At 36.0% G+C, this 17,084-nt stretch overlaps 1 protein-coding gene across 7 annotated transcripts in view; it reads right to left on the bottom strand.

Annotated features, from left to right (window-relative positions):
• The window catches only part of LOC131194271 (RNA-binding protein 12-like), a 55,772-nt gene extending 39,912 nt beyond the window's left edge, over positions 1-15,860 (bottom strand). The window contains exons 1-3 of one of the 7 annotated variants that reach the window (XM_058175070.1): positions 15,713-15,860; positions 12,760-12,846; positions 4,767-7,421 (exon numbers count right to left, since the gene is read on the bottom strand). In XM_058175070.1, coding sequence (XP_058031053.1) covers positions 4,767-7,400 — 2,634 coding nt within the window. In that variant the 5' untranslated portion in view covers positions 7,401-7,421; positions 12,760-12,846; positions 15,713-15,860. The other 6 variants (XM_058175064.1, XM_058175066.1, XM_058175068.1 and 3 more) reach the window with 6 other exon arrangements.
• Between the last annotated feature and the right edge of the window lie 1,224 nt (positions 15,861-17,084).

Here is a 17,084-nt window from a genome sequence, read left to right on the forward strand (position 1 = left end):
TAAATAAAACTTTCTGTAACTACACATTTAATAGATTGATCATGTTACACCTGTCTGTTCCCCACTGGAATGTAAATCCATAATCACTTTGGAATAAACTCATTTTTTCTTATGTTATTTAGTAAAGAATCACGTATACCGATTGGGTAACATTATACATTTTTGCTCTATACCAACAAGAATATTTTTAAATAGAACTGTTTGAAAAAGCTATAAATTTCTAATCAAAATTTACAAAACTGTATTAGAAGCATATCCATGCGGTGCAGTTAACATATAAATTTTTAATCTGTTTTAAATCATATTTTAACACTTTGTTTTCTGCAAATCTTCACATGATAGTAACAGCATCAGACATAATATCCAACAGTGCTTGTTAACTCCTGGCTTGTCAAGAAATGCAGTTGAAGTCCTAACCCAGTGCCTGGAACAAGGCATCTAGGTGGGGAGAAACAGATAAAGGGTCAGTCCTGATAAGTTCTGACCACAGACTATGTCTATTTGCCCCTCCCATCTGGAAGTATTCTTTGTTGACTCTCAAATCAGGCTGCATTTCCCTATATGAGATTTGTATGCAATCCGGGGGTCCACTTGAAGTTTTAGCTTCTGCTCATAGAGCAAGTATTAAGCTGCGGCCAAGAGGTCCTTTGAACAGGTACATCTAATACACCAGTAACTTTCCTGGACCAGGAAACCCTTTAGAGTCGTCTATACCCATATTATCTCAGGATTGGATTATGCTTTACACAGGGATGCCCTTAAAGAACATTGAGGCTACAGCTGGTTCAGAATGCGTGGGATAGACATCGATGTGGGGATCATATTATACACGTGTGACTCAATTACTTTGCAAGCTGCACTGGTTGACAGTTGGCTTCCATGTTTGTTCAATTCAAGGCGCTAGTTATCACCTTCAAAGCCCTTCATGGGCTTTGCTATCTGCGGGGCAGTTTTTCTTCAAGTTATCTTTGCCTGTCTGATTTGATCCAGCAGGCCAAGTGTACTCAGGATCCTGCCAATTAAAATGTCATTCTGAAGTAAAATACACTCTTATTGCACTATGGAATAATCTCTCCCCCTGCCCACCTCCCGAGACTTGGATGGTCCCATTGCTATATCATTCAGATAACTACTGAAGATCTGGCTGTTCTCCCAGGCATACGGGATAGGGTAATTGTGGCACCTTTTTTTTGTTTATGTTTTGATGTTGGTTTGGTTTCTGTTTTTCTGGTCAGCTGTATTTTTATACGTTGGTTTCTGATTGGAAGTCAGAGTGGTTTGAAGTTGGGAGGCCTAGCAAGTAAATTAATAATAATTCCCTCCCTTTAGCTATTTCCAATACTTTTGAAAAACACTGGAAAGTTGCTTCCTCTTTATGTAAATTCATTCAATCTCACTATTTCCAACAAGGCCTACTCTTAATTATCACTAACAATTTCAAGATAAGTTATCTATTTCTGTAGTAAGAGATTACCGCAACTATCAAGATTATCAGATTTCCAGTTCCGAAAATATCATAGTTTTATAGCGTGCTTGCTCCTTAACAATCAATTCAAAGCCGATTTGTATAACAAGGAGCAGCACTGTTATTCAACTAATATATGGTAAATATTTTTTTTCAAAGTGACAATAAGTTTAATCATTAGTATCCTTAGTATACTGATATATAGCATGTCTTACTTCTATGAGGACTTGATCTTCTGATGCCCTCTGTTCTTATGTAAAGGATATTCTGTCATTCATTCCAAAAGGTTCCATGAAGTTAATCAAATTAATTTTTTTCAATAATACTTATGTAAAGGATATTCTGCCTTTCAATCCAGAATGTTCCATGAAGTTAATCAAATTAATTTTTTTCAATGAAAATTAACAGAAAAAAACTGTTGAATCTAATTAGACCTATAATGGATCCCAGCACCTTCTCTGGAAGGTAGATTCTTCCATTTCCAGAAAGTTTAATTTTTATTTACAATATCCTCATACCATTTCCAAGATTCAAACAGCTTCTCAAAAAGTTACTAGCAAAAAAAGAATAAGATCTACTCCCCATTGCCAGCTTACACAAATTTCTAAGACACTTTTAACCTTACTGAATCTTTAACACAGGTTCCAAGCTTCACTTTATCTTGCATTATGGAGACAAAGAAACTTTCTGTGGTTGTTATCACATTACTATATTATTAAGATGCACAGTCTTTGTTAATCATAACTGGACATTCTTGTGCACGTGTGAAGAAAAGCTCGGGTTGCTCTCCTAACAAACAGAAGCATATGTTGGAGTTTGTTCTTGACTTCTATCTTCTCTTTGAGATTATATATATAAAACAGTTTTGATAAATAGTACTAGTATATTATTTTTAATTTATTAAAGACTACTGAAGCAATGAGATGAGATATTCAACACCATCTGCAAAGCAGTATTAAAGAATTATATACAAGAATCTCACACTTCTACAATATTTTCTAAAATATGCAGAAGTATGCTAATAATCCCATCTCAAATACTATAAGAAATAATCATATAATTATTAAACAAGAAACTCAGCACTTTAATTGCATTTCACACCATGAAAAGTAATGCTGAGATGCAATTTTAAGTATCAAGTAAGTCACACACTATTTTCTTAACCAATTGTTCAATTAAAATATCTAACTGGAACCAAAGATATCACTCCGCTCATAGAAAAAACTGCAGCTCATTAAAGTTTTATGTGAGTAGTTGAAGCCTTTTTCTTCCTGGAAAGGAACTTTTTGATGCAACCTCTCAATTTTATTGTTCAGTGAGCTGGACCCCCATTTACCAAAAAGAAACAATGAGGCAATTTCTGAATGATTCCTTTGTCTCCTGAAAATCTGTCTTTGAAGACATGGGAACTTACCAGAGCAACATGAGAGACCATACTCAAGGCTGCAGCAAAACAGGAAATCAATGAAACTGTCTCTCCATTCCCTTTCACCCATAAACAAATGGGGCTTTATTTCTGGAACATCTAATCTGGATTTAACTGACATTTTTTGCTTCACATAAAACACTCCCCCCCATTAAATAACAATTTTCAAAATAAAAATAATTTTTCATTTCCTAGTCATATCACCAACCCAAATTCTGTATTTTTATTAGCCTTTGCTGTTGAAGTACACCAAACAATTAAAAATAGATAGCTCAAATCTTCAGAAAGACAGCTTTATTAACAAGAGGCTTAGTAAGTTTAACAGTGTAGTACAATCAATCATGTCATTTTTCAGGAGTGCACCATCTCAGTTCCTGTCAAAGCAATTTCAAATCCATGAATTTACAATAGTTGTAATGCAGCCACCTCTTCATTGCAACACCTTCACACAGTCTTTCAAACTGCAAAAATCCTCTCCTGATGTAGCATTCAATAGGCTTTTGCATCCATCTTACACACTGGGTGAATAGAACAGTCGGCACTTGCATTTCTATATCAAAACAGGCTGTGCACTTCAAATGTTCCATCATACACAACTCAAAAGACACTGTTTAACTAGGAACAGAATAGCTTTTAAGTTGTTTAAAATACAATGATTTTCAAAGGGTTTTTCAAACAACTTATTTCAATCTTTCCATTTTTGAACTCTAGTCCAAATTTCTACTTTGATTTTTCTATATAATGGTATTTTCTCTTTCCTAAGAAAATCCTACTTTTAAAAAAAACAACACTACATAGAGATTGAAAGTGAAAATATAAGCCATTGTAAAGACTGTAAGAACTCAAATGTACTGGGATATGTTTGCAAAGCTTTAATGTCTTAAGTGATCCATAGTAATAATTCACAAAAGTTCAAGAAGTAATAACACAAATGATTATTAACATTAACACTTCGCATCAGTCCCTTATGTTCACGTATTAAACCAAAAGATTTTATAAGAATGTGATTCAAAAAAATACACAACATACAGTGTACAAAAACCAAATGATAAGCATCCTATTCCAACTGTAACATACAATCCTAACAAAACCATCTAATCAAACAATTTTTTTCAAGTTATGGCATTGCATGGCACCTTCACGTATTCATTTTAATCATACAGTGAATAAAGATGCAGAACGACAACAAGGGTACCTGCACTTGTGGCAAATATATTCTATATAATCAGTTGCAATAATAACTAAAATTATTCCACAAAAAAGCTGGAATTTTACGGATTGTTCTGTTCATATATAGGAAAACCGCCTATCTCTAATTTCACTGTCCATATACCAAGAATCTTTGAAAACAAGTACATAAACAATCTGTGTATACTTTGACTTTATTCAGTTGCAAAGTAAGACTTTAAAAACAGAAAAATCTTTGACTCGTGTAAACAAAGAAATTCAGCCAGCTTTTAACCAACTCTAGGAATATCTAGTTTCTATTTTACAATGGCTTCAATAGCACCCACTAAGAGATCACTAACTTCATCATGACAATTTTCTTCAACTTTCCTAACTTTCAAGAAACCAATCTGGACTCCATGATGAATATTTCATGGTCAATTGAGCATTAGAAAACTTCTCTATTGATGAGAATCCTTTTCCATGAATCTGTACTGGCAGAACTGCACATCCACTCTGATGCATATTTTGTCTTGCAGCAATTGTTCTGTAAACAGTTAAACCAGTGTTCTCATTTTTATCAAAACAAAGTTGTAGTTTAAACAAATTATAGTTTCTACCTGGAGCTACTATAAAACAGTCTGAATGCATAAATCACAGCACTAATATCTAATCTACAAGGATGTTATACTCCAACTAACCTAGAACAAGCTTGACTTTTCGTGAGCCTATTGGTCTGTCATTCAGATCAACAACAGCTGCCATTGCTTCATCACGAGATTCAAATGCAACCATTGCTTCACCTGTTGGCATGCCTTTCTCATTGTATTTTAAACACACTGAACCTGGGATTACTTGATAACCATAGAAAAAATCCAAAATTTCATCCACTGATACAGTAAAGGGCATATTTTGAACTTTAATGACAGTAGGCCCCGGCTTACCAGACCCAGCTCCAAACCCAGGTGGCCCAGTAATATGCATGTTTCCAGGTCCAGGTACAAACCCTGGAGGTCCACTTATATGTCCAAGCCCAGTACTAAGACCCGGAGGTCCACTACCAAAACTAGGAGGACCAGTTAAATTACCAGGACCATTTCCAAAATTCTGAGGACCTCCTCCAAAACCAGAGGGCCCTGTTAAATTACTAGGCCCACCTCCAAAACCTGGGACATCAATACCTGTACCTGGCAGAACAGGCAAGCCACTGCTCCCAATAGCAGGCATTCCTGGCCTGGAGTCACCAAAACCACCTCCCCCTATTCCTGGTGGTGGAAGAGGAGGACCAAATACATTAGAACCACTGAAATTGCCAGGAAAATGAAAAGGAGGGCCACTCTTTGCATCTTTTGAACTACCACTTATGAAAGAATGCTCATCCCCACCAGCATTCTGTACTCCTGGCATTGCTGTACCCCCTTGCAATGGCATTTTCAATGGCATTTTTTTCCCTTGAGAGGGAGGATTTCTCTCAATTTCTCTCATTTCTTCAAGAGAAATCACTCTCAACACAACATCTCTCCCATTCAGTTTCTTTCGATGTAGGCGCTCTGACTTACGAGCATCTTCTTCAGTTTTGAATTGGACCAGCGCTTGTCCTAATCCTTGTCCATTAGTATCAACAAGTATCTGTATAGAACTCTCCTCTATGGCCAGCCCCTCAAGAAATTGAAGAATTTCCATTTTGGTAATATTGTAGGGGATATTAGATATGTGTGCACAGAGTTTAGATGGGCTCGTCTCTCCTTCTGCATTTATCATAATTTCTCTCTGGTCATAGTTGAAATTCTGAAGTCTTTTCCGGATCATATCTATTTTTTCTAACATAGCTTTTTTAGTTATGGGATGAACTTGAATGAAACGATTTCCTATGTACTGCTTATGATGACACAAAGCTGCTTTGTAGTCAGTTTCATTTCTGAATTCAACAAAACCTTCACCAAGTGCTTTCCCATTGGGTCCATAAGCTATGTAAATACTGTCTTCTACAATATCTAGTTTTTTAAAGAAATCAATTACATGTTTGTTCTCAGATTCAAAGGGAAGACCTTTCAAATAAACGCAGAAACCCTGATCATGTGGAGATCTGGATCTGGATCGTTTCTGTCCATTAGGAGATTTGGACATAGAGAGAGTTTGAGGAGGATGGTTTTGTCCAGAAGGGCCCATAGTTTGCTTGAATGTTATATGACCTCCTGCAGAAACCCACTGTCTCTCTGTTGCCTGACTAACTTCGACATAACGCTGAATCATCAGCATCCTGTTTCTTTTCAAAGCTTCAAATGTATCTTGAGGAGAGCAAAACTTAACTAGTCCATTTCCATTATTGCGTCCCACATGATCTTTCAGAATATGTACTGCATCCACACGGAGTCCATGGAAAAAATCTTTGACATCAGACTCTGTTGCTGAAAATGGCATTCCATGAACACTGACATACAAATCGTCTGGATTGATAGGAAGAGATTTCACGCTACTTTGAGAATTGAGCTGAATAGCATTTATAGGATTCATGAACATTGGATTCAAGTTACTGTTTAAATTCATTGCTGTTCCAGACCCATTCATTCCAGCAGGCAAAGGAGCAACAGGCGGGGGATTCATAGGAGGCATTCCTGATAAAGGAGGCAGAGATGTCATAGGTGGGACAGGAGGCACAGGAGGTATAGGGGGGACAGGAGGCACAGGAGGCAATGTAGGAACAGGAGGAGGAACAGGTATGGGAGGAATAGAAGGCATTGGGGGCAATGATGGTAAAGCTGGAATAGGAGGTATTGGTGGAGGTGGAACTGTGTTCATTGGTGATGCAGTACTAGATATAGTAGAGCTAAAAGTGGGACTTCCAAAAGTAACACCCAAATTGGGAGGTGCAGTTCCCATACTAGCAGTGGAAAATGTTGGTATATTTTTGTTGCTTTCATGAACTGAAGTAGCTGCAGTTACTACACTTGGAGAAGGGCTATTAAAATTAGATACTGTAGTAGAAAGAGTCACTCTACTACTTATTCCAGAACTAGGTGGTGGAACAGATCTGCTAGCATTTGCTGGCGGTATATCTAGATTTGCAGTTTCAAATCGCCTACGACTGAGTTCAATCATGTTTTGCATTTCAGTTTTACTGCTCAGCAACAGGGTGACTTTGGACCCTTTAATGGTACCACCTGTGCGCATCATACCAAGCCTTGCATCTTCATCAGTGGCAAAGACGATGAAAGCCTCACCCAGCTCACCCCCTACAATATGCACGCCCCCATCAGGAATGGTCAATCCAGAGAAGAAGTGACGAATGTCCATAGTCCCCGCCACAATTGGGAGACCTTGTAAGCGGATGACCACAGCCATGCTGCGCTGAAATACACACACCTGCAGATGAGAAAAGCAACGACTAGGTCAGACTATTCATGACACCACATGTTTAATCTAGAAATCATTACTTTTTAATGTTCCTGAAGATCTTGAATGAGAATTCTATTTTCTATATCTATTTACATGGTACTTTCTACACAGACTAATATAAAAGGAAGATCATAACAAGTCTTTCAAGTAAACTGTAACATGAAGTGACAAAGCTGTTAGCTTGAATCCAATCAAGAATTGGCACCAAAAAAAGGAAAAGGAAAAACCCTCCAAGAAAGCATCAAATGAAAACTTTACACAATCCAATCCACAAATTGCATTTGAAGCAGGCTGGAAAAAATATAATCAAAGCTTATATTTCAGGCCCAAACTATAACAGAAAATTCTTTAAAGATAAGTAGGCATTAAAACCACAGTTCTAGATATCCAATAACTTAACATCTTTGCATCCCACTCACAGCCCCCTCTTCATCCCTTGGTAGCTTCCTTTTCTCTCCTACAGTAATTTCTTTGTGTAAACTAAAAGATCTGACACTGTATTTGGACAAAAAATTCTAGAATTTCTAGCCACTATAGAACCTTCTACTTTTTAGGAATAGGCTCCAAACCAACAGTTCATTCTTATTTCTCAGTCTCTATAAAACCAATGTTAGATCTTTCTACTGCTAACAGTATTAAAATATAGCCATGAACATCTCTGATTCAGCTAAGTAGCAAAGACACAAATATTTCTATAATGAAAGATCAGGAATATCTATGAATGAATACACTATCAAGAATTATTATTTAAGGTATGGTTTAACATAGAAATCCTCTTCCAAACAACATTAAAAAAGAATACTGAGATTCCAAAAATCTGCTCTGTTAGGATTTTTATCATTTCAAAAATCCCAATCTTTAAAAGCATTTTCATGAATACTACCTTTCCCTCTATCCATCTGCCTGCCTGGTTACTTAATTAAGCAGAAAGGGATCTTTTGAAAGTCCACCTCCAAAACTGTCAAAACATTTAGAATACACAGGAGAGAATCCTCTACTGTGGAGTTCCTTAGCTATAGAGTACATTCTCCAACGTGGTTTGTTCAGGCCATATTACCATAGAATTTAAGAACAGTATAAAAACACATCTTTCATCAAATTTTTACTTGAGTTTTGATTTTAAATTTGCCTTGTTTTTAATTATTTCATGCTTTATAATTTGCATTTCTAATATTGTACGTTCAATTGATGCAATTTGCCTTGGATTTTACATAGACAGAAAAGTGAGACAAAAAATAAAATGGGAGGAACTCTTTCTTATTTAATTAAAGTCTCCTTATGGTTGCAGAGAACATTAATTTTAACTGAAACCACCAAAAACTAATAGTCCTAAGAATGAAAGCTCAATGCCTTAGAATTTATAACATAGATAAAATAAGACAGGAAACTAATAAAAGGTAATGCTGCTAGAATCTTCAAAACAAGTTTAGTTTAATTGTCCTTTAAAATATATGCATGCATTTGTATCTCTCTATATACTAAAACTAATGATGAAACAAAGCCATCCGTTCATCAATACAGGTAATCCTCGACTTACAAAAGTTCATTTAGTGATACAACATACTTAAAAAAAATGGCTTGACTGTTTTTCACACTTACAACCATTGCAGCATCCCCATGGTCACATAATCAAAATTCAGATGTTTGGCAACTGACTTATATTTATGACGGTTGCAATGTCCTAGGGTCATGTGATCACCTTTTGCGACCTTCTGACAAGCAAGTCAATGGAGAAGCCAGTCACTTAATAAACATGTTACTAACTTAACAACTGCAACGATTCACTTAACTGTGGCATGAAAGTTCGTAAACTAGGGCAAAACTCATTTAACAAATGTCTCACTTAGCAACAGATAGAGAAGACATTGAAATTGGGAATGGTAAGACAATTCTGCAGAACTTGTAGACATACAATCACTGGCAACATAATGACAAGGCAAAATCGGAAGGCAGTTTTTGTGTCAGCCAACACAATTGGATTTCCTTTTATTATGGACAAAAGGTTATGCCAAATCAGAAGGCCAGAAACATTCTTTATTTGGGGTGTATTGTACTATATTCACAACATAAGCTACATCATATCTGAACCTGTACTATGGTTTTCTTCAGGCTAGATCAGGGGTGTCAAACTCGCGTCATCACAGCAGAGTCACGTGACTTATCGGGACTTTTTTCCCCCTTCACTACACTGGGCGTGGGCGTGGCCAGTGCATGACACATCCAACCCGTGGGTCGCGAGTCTGACAGTCCTAGGTTAAGATCATCAAACCATAGACCCATGTGAGCCTATTTTAAAAGTTAAACAGATTCCTGGTGAATGGGTATGCTACCACCACTGAATGCAGCTCCCAGTCAATTTCTATGATTAAGTATTCTATTCAATTCTCAAGTACCTGCCGTTTTTTTTTTAATGCTAATCAAAATGCCAAATTATACTCTAGTGACTTCTGCAGAGGCAATCCTGCATCTCCTGAATTTTTAAACCAATTCAGTAGATATGCGGAACAGTAATCAGTTTTTCATATTTTTGTCAAATTGGAATTGGCAACTGCTCTGGATTTGGTAGCATACTTTCCTACATAAAAGCTATGATTATAAAAAGTGACACCAGATAGGGGCTCACATGAATTTCCACTACCCAGAATGTCAAGCATATCATAGGCATCCAGGCTGATAAGCCAGACATAATTAAATATTATTTTTTGTATCCTGCCTTTATTATTTTTACAAATAATTTGGAAAATGAGCTAAAATAGTGAAGCATATGCTAAACAGAGATACTCCCACCATATCTATTTCTTCATCTTTACCAATGAAGGATATTCTTTGTGAAAACAAAGGGATGAAGAATTAGCAATCTCTTACTTCATACTTGATGGTTTAAAACTTGATTAAAGTATGCAGACATATTGTTTTTAAAAATCAGGAATTGCAGGTTCCCTTCTGTAAAAGCTATCAAGAGTATCAGCTTGGGAGGAAGATGATTGTCCAACTACAGCTAATGCCAAGTCATAAGTGCACTATGGATAAATTTCTTAAAGCTAATGTCAAACTGTACCAATACATTTTTTCACCTAATCATGATTGATACCTATATCCTTTTTATTTTCAAAATCATCATATAATATAAAAAATATGTACAAAGGTTATTTTATGTAGTTGTTTTTCCTGCTAGCAAATTCTTTATATTTATTAAAATCACTATTGGCCAATATGTTAAAGAAAGCAAATAAAATCTTCCAAATACCATTAACAGATTCACTGGGAGAGATACTGTATCCTAAAAATACAAGTTACTCAAATGGAAGTTCAAAATCCACACAAACTAGTTAACTTTAGCTACAAATTGGAGTTTATTATAATGTAAGGCCAATATATATAACAAACAAGGAGTGAGTTTAAAATTGAGTTCCTATATAATGGTCACATGTAAATATGCCTAATGCTTTAAAAGTTAAAAATACTAGAAGCAGTCCAATTTGTCAATATTAAAAGTATTTAATATCAAAAGCAAATGTTTAGTAGAAAACTAGAAAATTACGTACTGTAACATTGATCAACCAGGAATAAAAGAGAGGTATTTAAATGCTTAGACGTATTTGCCTTTGGATTGTAGAACCTACCATGAATAAATCTGTAAGTTGAGTGGCAAAACCAAGTGGCCTACTCAGTCTTTTAGGTGATATAATTGCTTTAGCCTTTTCTTGTATTATAAAGACTTAAGAGGTTTGTTTTTCATTAACAATCCACATGAATACTCACATTTTCCAAAGATTCGGGTATTATGAATCAAATAAATATTGAAATCCTACTGTTTTCATTCAGATTTGAAGAGCTATACTGATTATTAAACAAATTACAAGTTTAAAGACCTAGCCAAAGCTATTTGCCTTTCTCTGTGGCCATCATCTGATAGGTCAAATATAAGGAAAGTCACAACAGCAGGCCAATTATTGTGAATATATGTAAAATATATGTAAGAACTCTACAATACATCTCCAAATACAAGTTTTGGCTAAAGGTATAAACCATATAAATACATTTGTATTATTTATGTGCTTTAATATAATACATACGTTACTATATATTTCCAATTACTAACCAAAATACAATCACCATCTAAGAGAGCAATTACTAACTGAAAGAGTCATATCCAAACCTTCTCTGCAACCATAAACAATTTTGAGATCAATGCAGATAGCTACATCTTTGTAATCAAATAATTCAGTCTAATAAATTTGTTCAAAATACAGATAGTTCACAACTTACAACCATGTATTTAGTGACCAAAGTTACAATGGCACTGAAAAAAATGACTTTATGACCAATTTTCACACTTACAACCATTGCAGCATCTCCATGGTCATGTAATCCAAAATTCAGACTCTTGGCAAATGGCGTGTATTTATGACAGTTGCATTATTCCAGGATCATGTGTTCAACTTTTGCTACTTTCTACAAGCAAACTCAATTGGGAAGCCAGATTCACTTAACCACCATGTTACTAACGTAACTGCAGTGGTTTATTCCCTGTGGCATGAAAGGTTGTAAAATTAGCAAAACAACTGTCTTGCTTAGGAAAGGAAATTTTGGGCCAGTTGTAGTCGTAAGATGAGGACTATCTGTACTAACAGACATTAGGCACCTTGAAAATTAATACTGGATAGATATGAGAGGCGAAAACTCACATATCTGTCTTCATAATGATAGAGAAAATTTTTTACAATAACTTCAGTCTTTTTACTAGTTTTCATATCTTTATTATGCTATTGGCATGTAGTAATGTTTTATATTTTGATAGCTACTCTACCTTTCAGATAGAGCAAAATAAAAATAAAGAGAACTATGATAAACCAACTTTATAAAGCTCTAATATCTAAAACGACAGATTTTTTGTCATAGGGAACCTATTTAGAACAATTTAAAATGTAAAGAAATAAAAAATATTATTTTAAAATACAAAACAAAATGATTGTATCTAAACAGCATCTTCTTATTCAAAGTATAACCAACCAATATATATAAGCAGCATAATATTGCAATCTCCAGAAAAACAGCCTGTCCATATATTAAAAAAATGTTCTAAATCTATTACTTTAAAGTAAATACAGTCCAGATTAATACAACCTCCCTCACTGAATGAATATATATATATTAAATTGGGACATCAAGGAGAAAAAAAATCTGTACTGTTTTGGTGACTGAAATGTTTAAAATCAATGCATATATTCAAAATCACTGCAAAATAATCTTGAATTGTCCAATTGTGCTCATTAATCATAAATATATTTTGAGAGCATCTTACCTGCAAGGAGAGATGGTTTTTTTTCCTTAAACAAGTAGTAGAAGCCAAGTCAATCCTGTGGGCAACCAATTAAAACCAACTTTTAGACTGCAATAAAGAATAAATGGAGGCAAGAATCAATGCAAGCAACATATAGCTACAGTTAACAGTCCATTCTGAACTGTGCATTAAAGAAACCTTGGGGACAAAACCATGATAAAGTACTCCCAACATATAGCAAACCACAAGTTTGAGCATGCCCAAATTAAAACTTCCGTTTATCCCTCACACTAGTTCACAATAAAAGCAATTAGTATTTATTTTATATCAAAGTACAAACATAAACCTGAAAATAAACTTAAAAACCCATAACATACTATATTCTCTCAAACCTATATGCACATTAGATATATAATTTGCCAATACCGATTTCAAAAAGATGATTATTTTTCCCCATCAGGAAAAATAAGAATTTCTCATCTAATTATATAGGAAAACCCCTTCTAATAGCTTTTGAGATCCTGCCAGTTGTAGAAATCAGATTAAATCCTCAATACCATACATCAACCTTCCATTCACATATTTTGCTGTGAAACTATCACTGATCAATTCAGTTATTAAAAAAATGGTATAATCCAATGCAAATTAGAAACAGGACAATTCCATTCGCAACTGAGTAGACCAACATATTACTCCACAATCAAAAAAGGACCAAAAATTCAGCAAGGTTGTCCATTTTGGCAGTTTAGGAATACCTCCTTTACTACAAGATCTGTAATCTGGCACCCAGTAACTACAAAATCTAAAATAATATCCTATTTAAAGAAAGAAAACTAAACCAACAATAAATGGAATAAAAATGCCATGAATACCTCAACAAGTAGTGCTGGTAACCAAGGGTATTTAAGCATTACACAAAGTTTTTATTGACCTACATTCCAATAATTTATCAAGTGTTTAAAACTGATAGAACATAATCACATGATTAATACTTTCCACCAAATTCAAATTAAAGCCTCAAATATTAGCAACCACACCTCCAAATCTAGAAAACTGACCAGAATATTCACTGGCTTTCTAAACAAGGCTGCTAAATGTTCATGTTAGTTTATGAAAGAATATATTGGCAAAAATTGTACTTTCGTGAAAATCTTGTAACTTTCTACACGTAATTTGCACATAAGTCAGAAGTTGTCAATAAGACATGCTAGAAGCTGCAGTTTACTTGATATTTCTACTAAAAACAACCTGTCAACATGCAGTTTCCCCTTGCTTCTATTTTGTATAAACTTCATGCATGACTACATATTTAAACTATCAAAATGTGGTGGATGTATGGATGTGCGCACGCATACAGATTAATATGCTGAAACTTTCTGCAATGTCTGTGTCTGATCTTCATCATTCCAATGCTGATAACTGGGCTAATTTTTTTCACAAATCTCACTTCCAACATCTGCAACTGAATTTTGAAAGTACACATCAAAGTCCTACGGAACTATGATACTTGTGAAAGTATGACAAAGTGAAATATTCTAAAGTATAAACAGCTTCTCAACATTTTCTTGGATCCTTTGGTTAGACACTATAATTGCAGACTTAATGTGCTTACCCAACATCTGGGAAGAGAACAGAAATAAGAAAACAAAAATAAATTAATTCACACAACTGAAAAGTCAATATTAAGACAAAATGACAGACAAGCTTTCCAATTCAAGTTCACCAAACTCAAAATACCAAACCTTATTTCTGAAAACTTTTATAAAGCTGTTTTATCCATTTGTACTTCAACACATTTAAATTTCTGCACTTTTGACTTTTTTAAAGTATCTAGTGAATTCACATCAATTATGGCTTGTTTAGGATTTTTTTGCATTTATACCATTCTCCAACATGAAAAATAAGTCAACATAATAAAGTATCAAATACAGCTCTATATTATCAAGATTTCAAAGCACATGACTAAATTCTATATATAATTGACTCTCATCTCTCCAGAACTAATGAATTTGTTATATCTTTTTCAACATAGAACTTTTTTTAAAAAAGCATCCGGGCTGAACATATACACCAAGCCTTATGAAAGTATTTCCTTTAAATCACTTTAACCAACGCTGATATTTGTTTTCACCTGTTATCACATCACAAAATTGTTTGCATCCAAGGACCAGTTTCAAATTTCGCATTTACGTAATGAAAAAGTGTAGTCAATGCATGCCTTAAGACCATTCACGATGAAAACAAAAAACGAAAACAAACACACATCAATACCGAAACTTGTATAAAATGACACTCGTTATCAGTCCGAAAAGATCAAGAATTACAATAGCATTTTTACATTAAACCAAGTGTCACTAACGAATATGCGCAAGAGAGCAATTTTATTCAACCCAGAAAACAGACGTATTGTAGTAGCTGTGATCGTTGCAGCATTTTCCGCAGCCAAGGCCATCTTGGCTTAAAATCCAAAACAGCCTCACTTCGCTTCCCTCCCTTTTAACGAGGGCGCTTGCACTTTTCCTTGGCCGGGCGACCAGCGACATCAAATTAGGCCAGAGGAGGCCCTGGAAAAGCCTGGCTTCACGCAGCCAATTTACGGTAAGAGCACTAATACTCACCTACCCCAAAAGAAACGGGGTTACAAAACGACGAGGCCCAGAGGCAGTTTTTCACTGCCCGGAGCCAGCTCAGCCATTCACAGAATAGAGACAAACCTGCGCGCCAAGACTAATATACCATGGGGACGTTACACATCTTCCGAAAAAATCGTACCGATGACCCCACATTATGGATCTAAGACTTAGGAGGCAACGAGGCTCTGGAATTTCCCTCAGGCCTAATTCCCGCCCCCTCGGCGCCGCAGCCTTTTGTGCAGCCGCAGTGGAAGAGCGCCGTGTTTCGCTTGCAGCCGGGGTGGGTAAGCCCGGTCTCCCTTCCCGCTCCTCAGCGAGGCAGGAGAGTTCCGTGTTCTTACCGAGGAGCCTGTACAGGGGGAAAAAGGGTTAGAGTGAAACCAACTCGCCGCCGTACCCGGCGCCAGCGACCGAGCAGCGCCACAAAATGGCTGCCCGACCGCACCGCCTTCCTGCCCGTCCCGTTGGGAGGCAGAGAGGGAAGGAGGGTCTACAATGGGCGGCACCCCAAGGTGATGCGATGAGGCTTTTCGGGTGAATTAAAGGCACCGAGGCGTCGCGCTAAAAGCGCCTCCTCAAAAACCTTGCTTTCTCCTGAAGCGGCGCGAAGCTGCTAAGTGCTCTATTAATATTTTCTTTGGGGCGAGCGCTTCCATTAATAACCTTCCTTCACGAAAGGCACGAAGCACTATTTTGAAAAGTACCGGTAATTATTCTGTGAATATTAGGACCAAGGGGGCATAAAATACAATACTTAACAGGTACCAATAGGTCTCCTCCAGCGATATCGACACCCCCCCTTGTTTCACACACGTTTATAGCTAAAGAATGGCCCGTTTCATGGCGCCCGATTGAACAAGCCACAATTGCCTCCACGTTGCTCTCGAATAAAAAGTAGTAAACCACGTATTTCAAACTATAGCGGAGGAATTCACATAGCGCTACACCAAAAGCAAAAATAATTGCATCAGGTGAAAACAAAATCCCCCTCCCTCAGTCCAGCTTGACTCTTGCCAAATGCACGAACACCTACTACATCTTGTTTTCTTCGTAAGAAAAGAAAAACGCTTTGCAGGTGCCTTCTTGAGGATGATTTTGTGACTGGATGCCCAATCCATTTTCAGCTCTGAAATTTAGATCCAATCTCTCAGCCCAGTAACCTTTTTTAGCTTTTTGGATTGGGTTGGATGCTGCCTCCTGCTGCCTTCAGATTGCCTTGTGGTTTTGTGCATTTCATGGATCCAGTCAATGGTAAACGCCCTTAGATGATATTGTAATATATAATTACATCGTATCATACATGTTATTTTTTATATAAGTATTAGACTCTGAACAGTTAGCTCATTTTTGCATTCCATGTCAATATATTAATTTTATTTTTTAATAACCCCAGGCAGCTGGCATTAATTGGGATACTCCTTATTTTCTTAAATCTTTTTTTCTTTAATTCCTAAAATCCTTAATGGTTTTACTTTTGGAATTCTTTTTTGTCTGATACAAAACTGATATAGTTGAATTAGAGTTGTTAATATTTTTTTTGTGTGCAATTCCACCAGTAATTAGGGCTGAACCTTTGGGCTTTATTGCAAGTGCTGTATAGATGCTGAATCCACAAATTCTAAGGATTAGAATAGAATAGAATAGAATAGAATTTTATTGGCCAAGTGTGATTGGACACACAAGGAATTTGTCTTGGTGCATATGCTCTCAGTG

This window comes from Ahaetulla prasina, chromosome 3 (genome assembly GCF_028640845.1).
Source record: "Ahaetulla prasina isolate Xishuangbanna chromosome 3, ASM2864084v1, whole genome shotgun sequence".
Classification (NCBI taxonomy): Eukaryota; Metazoa; Chordata; class Lepidosauria; order Squamata; family Colubridae; genus Ahaetulla; species Ahaetulla prasina.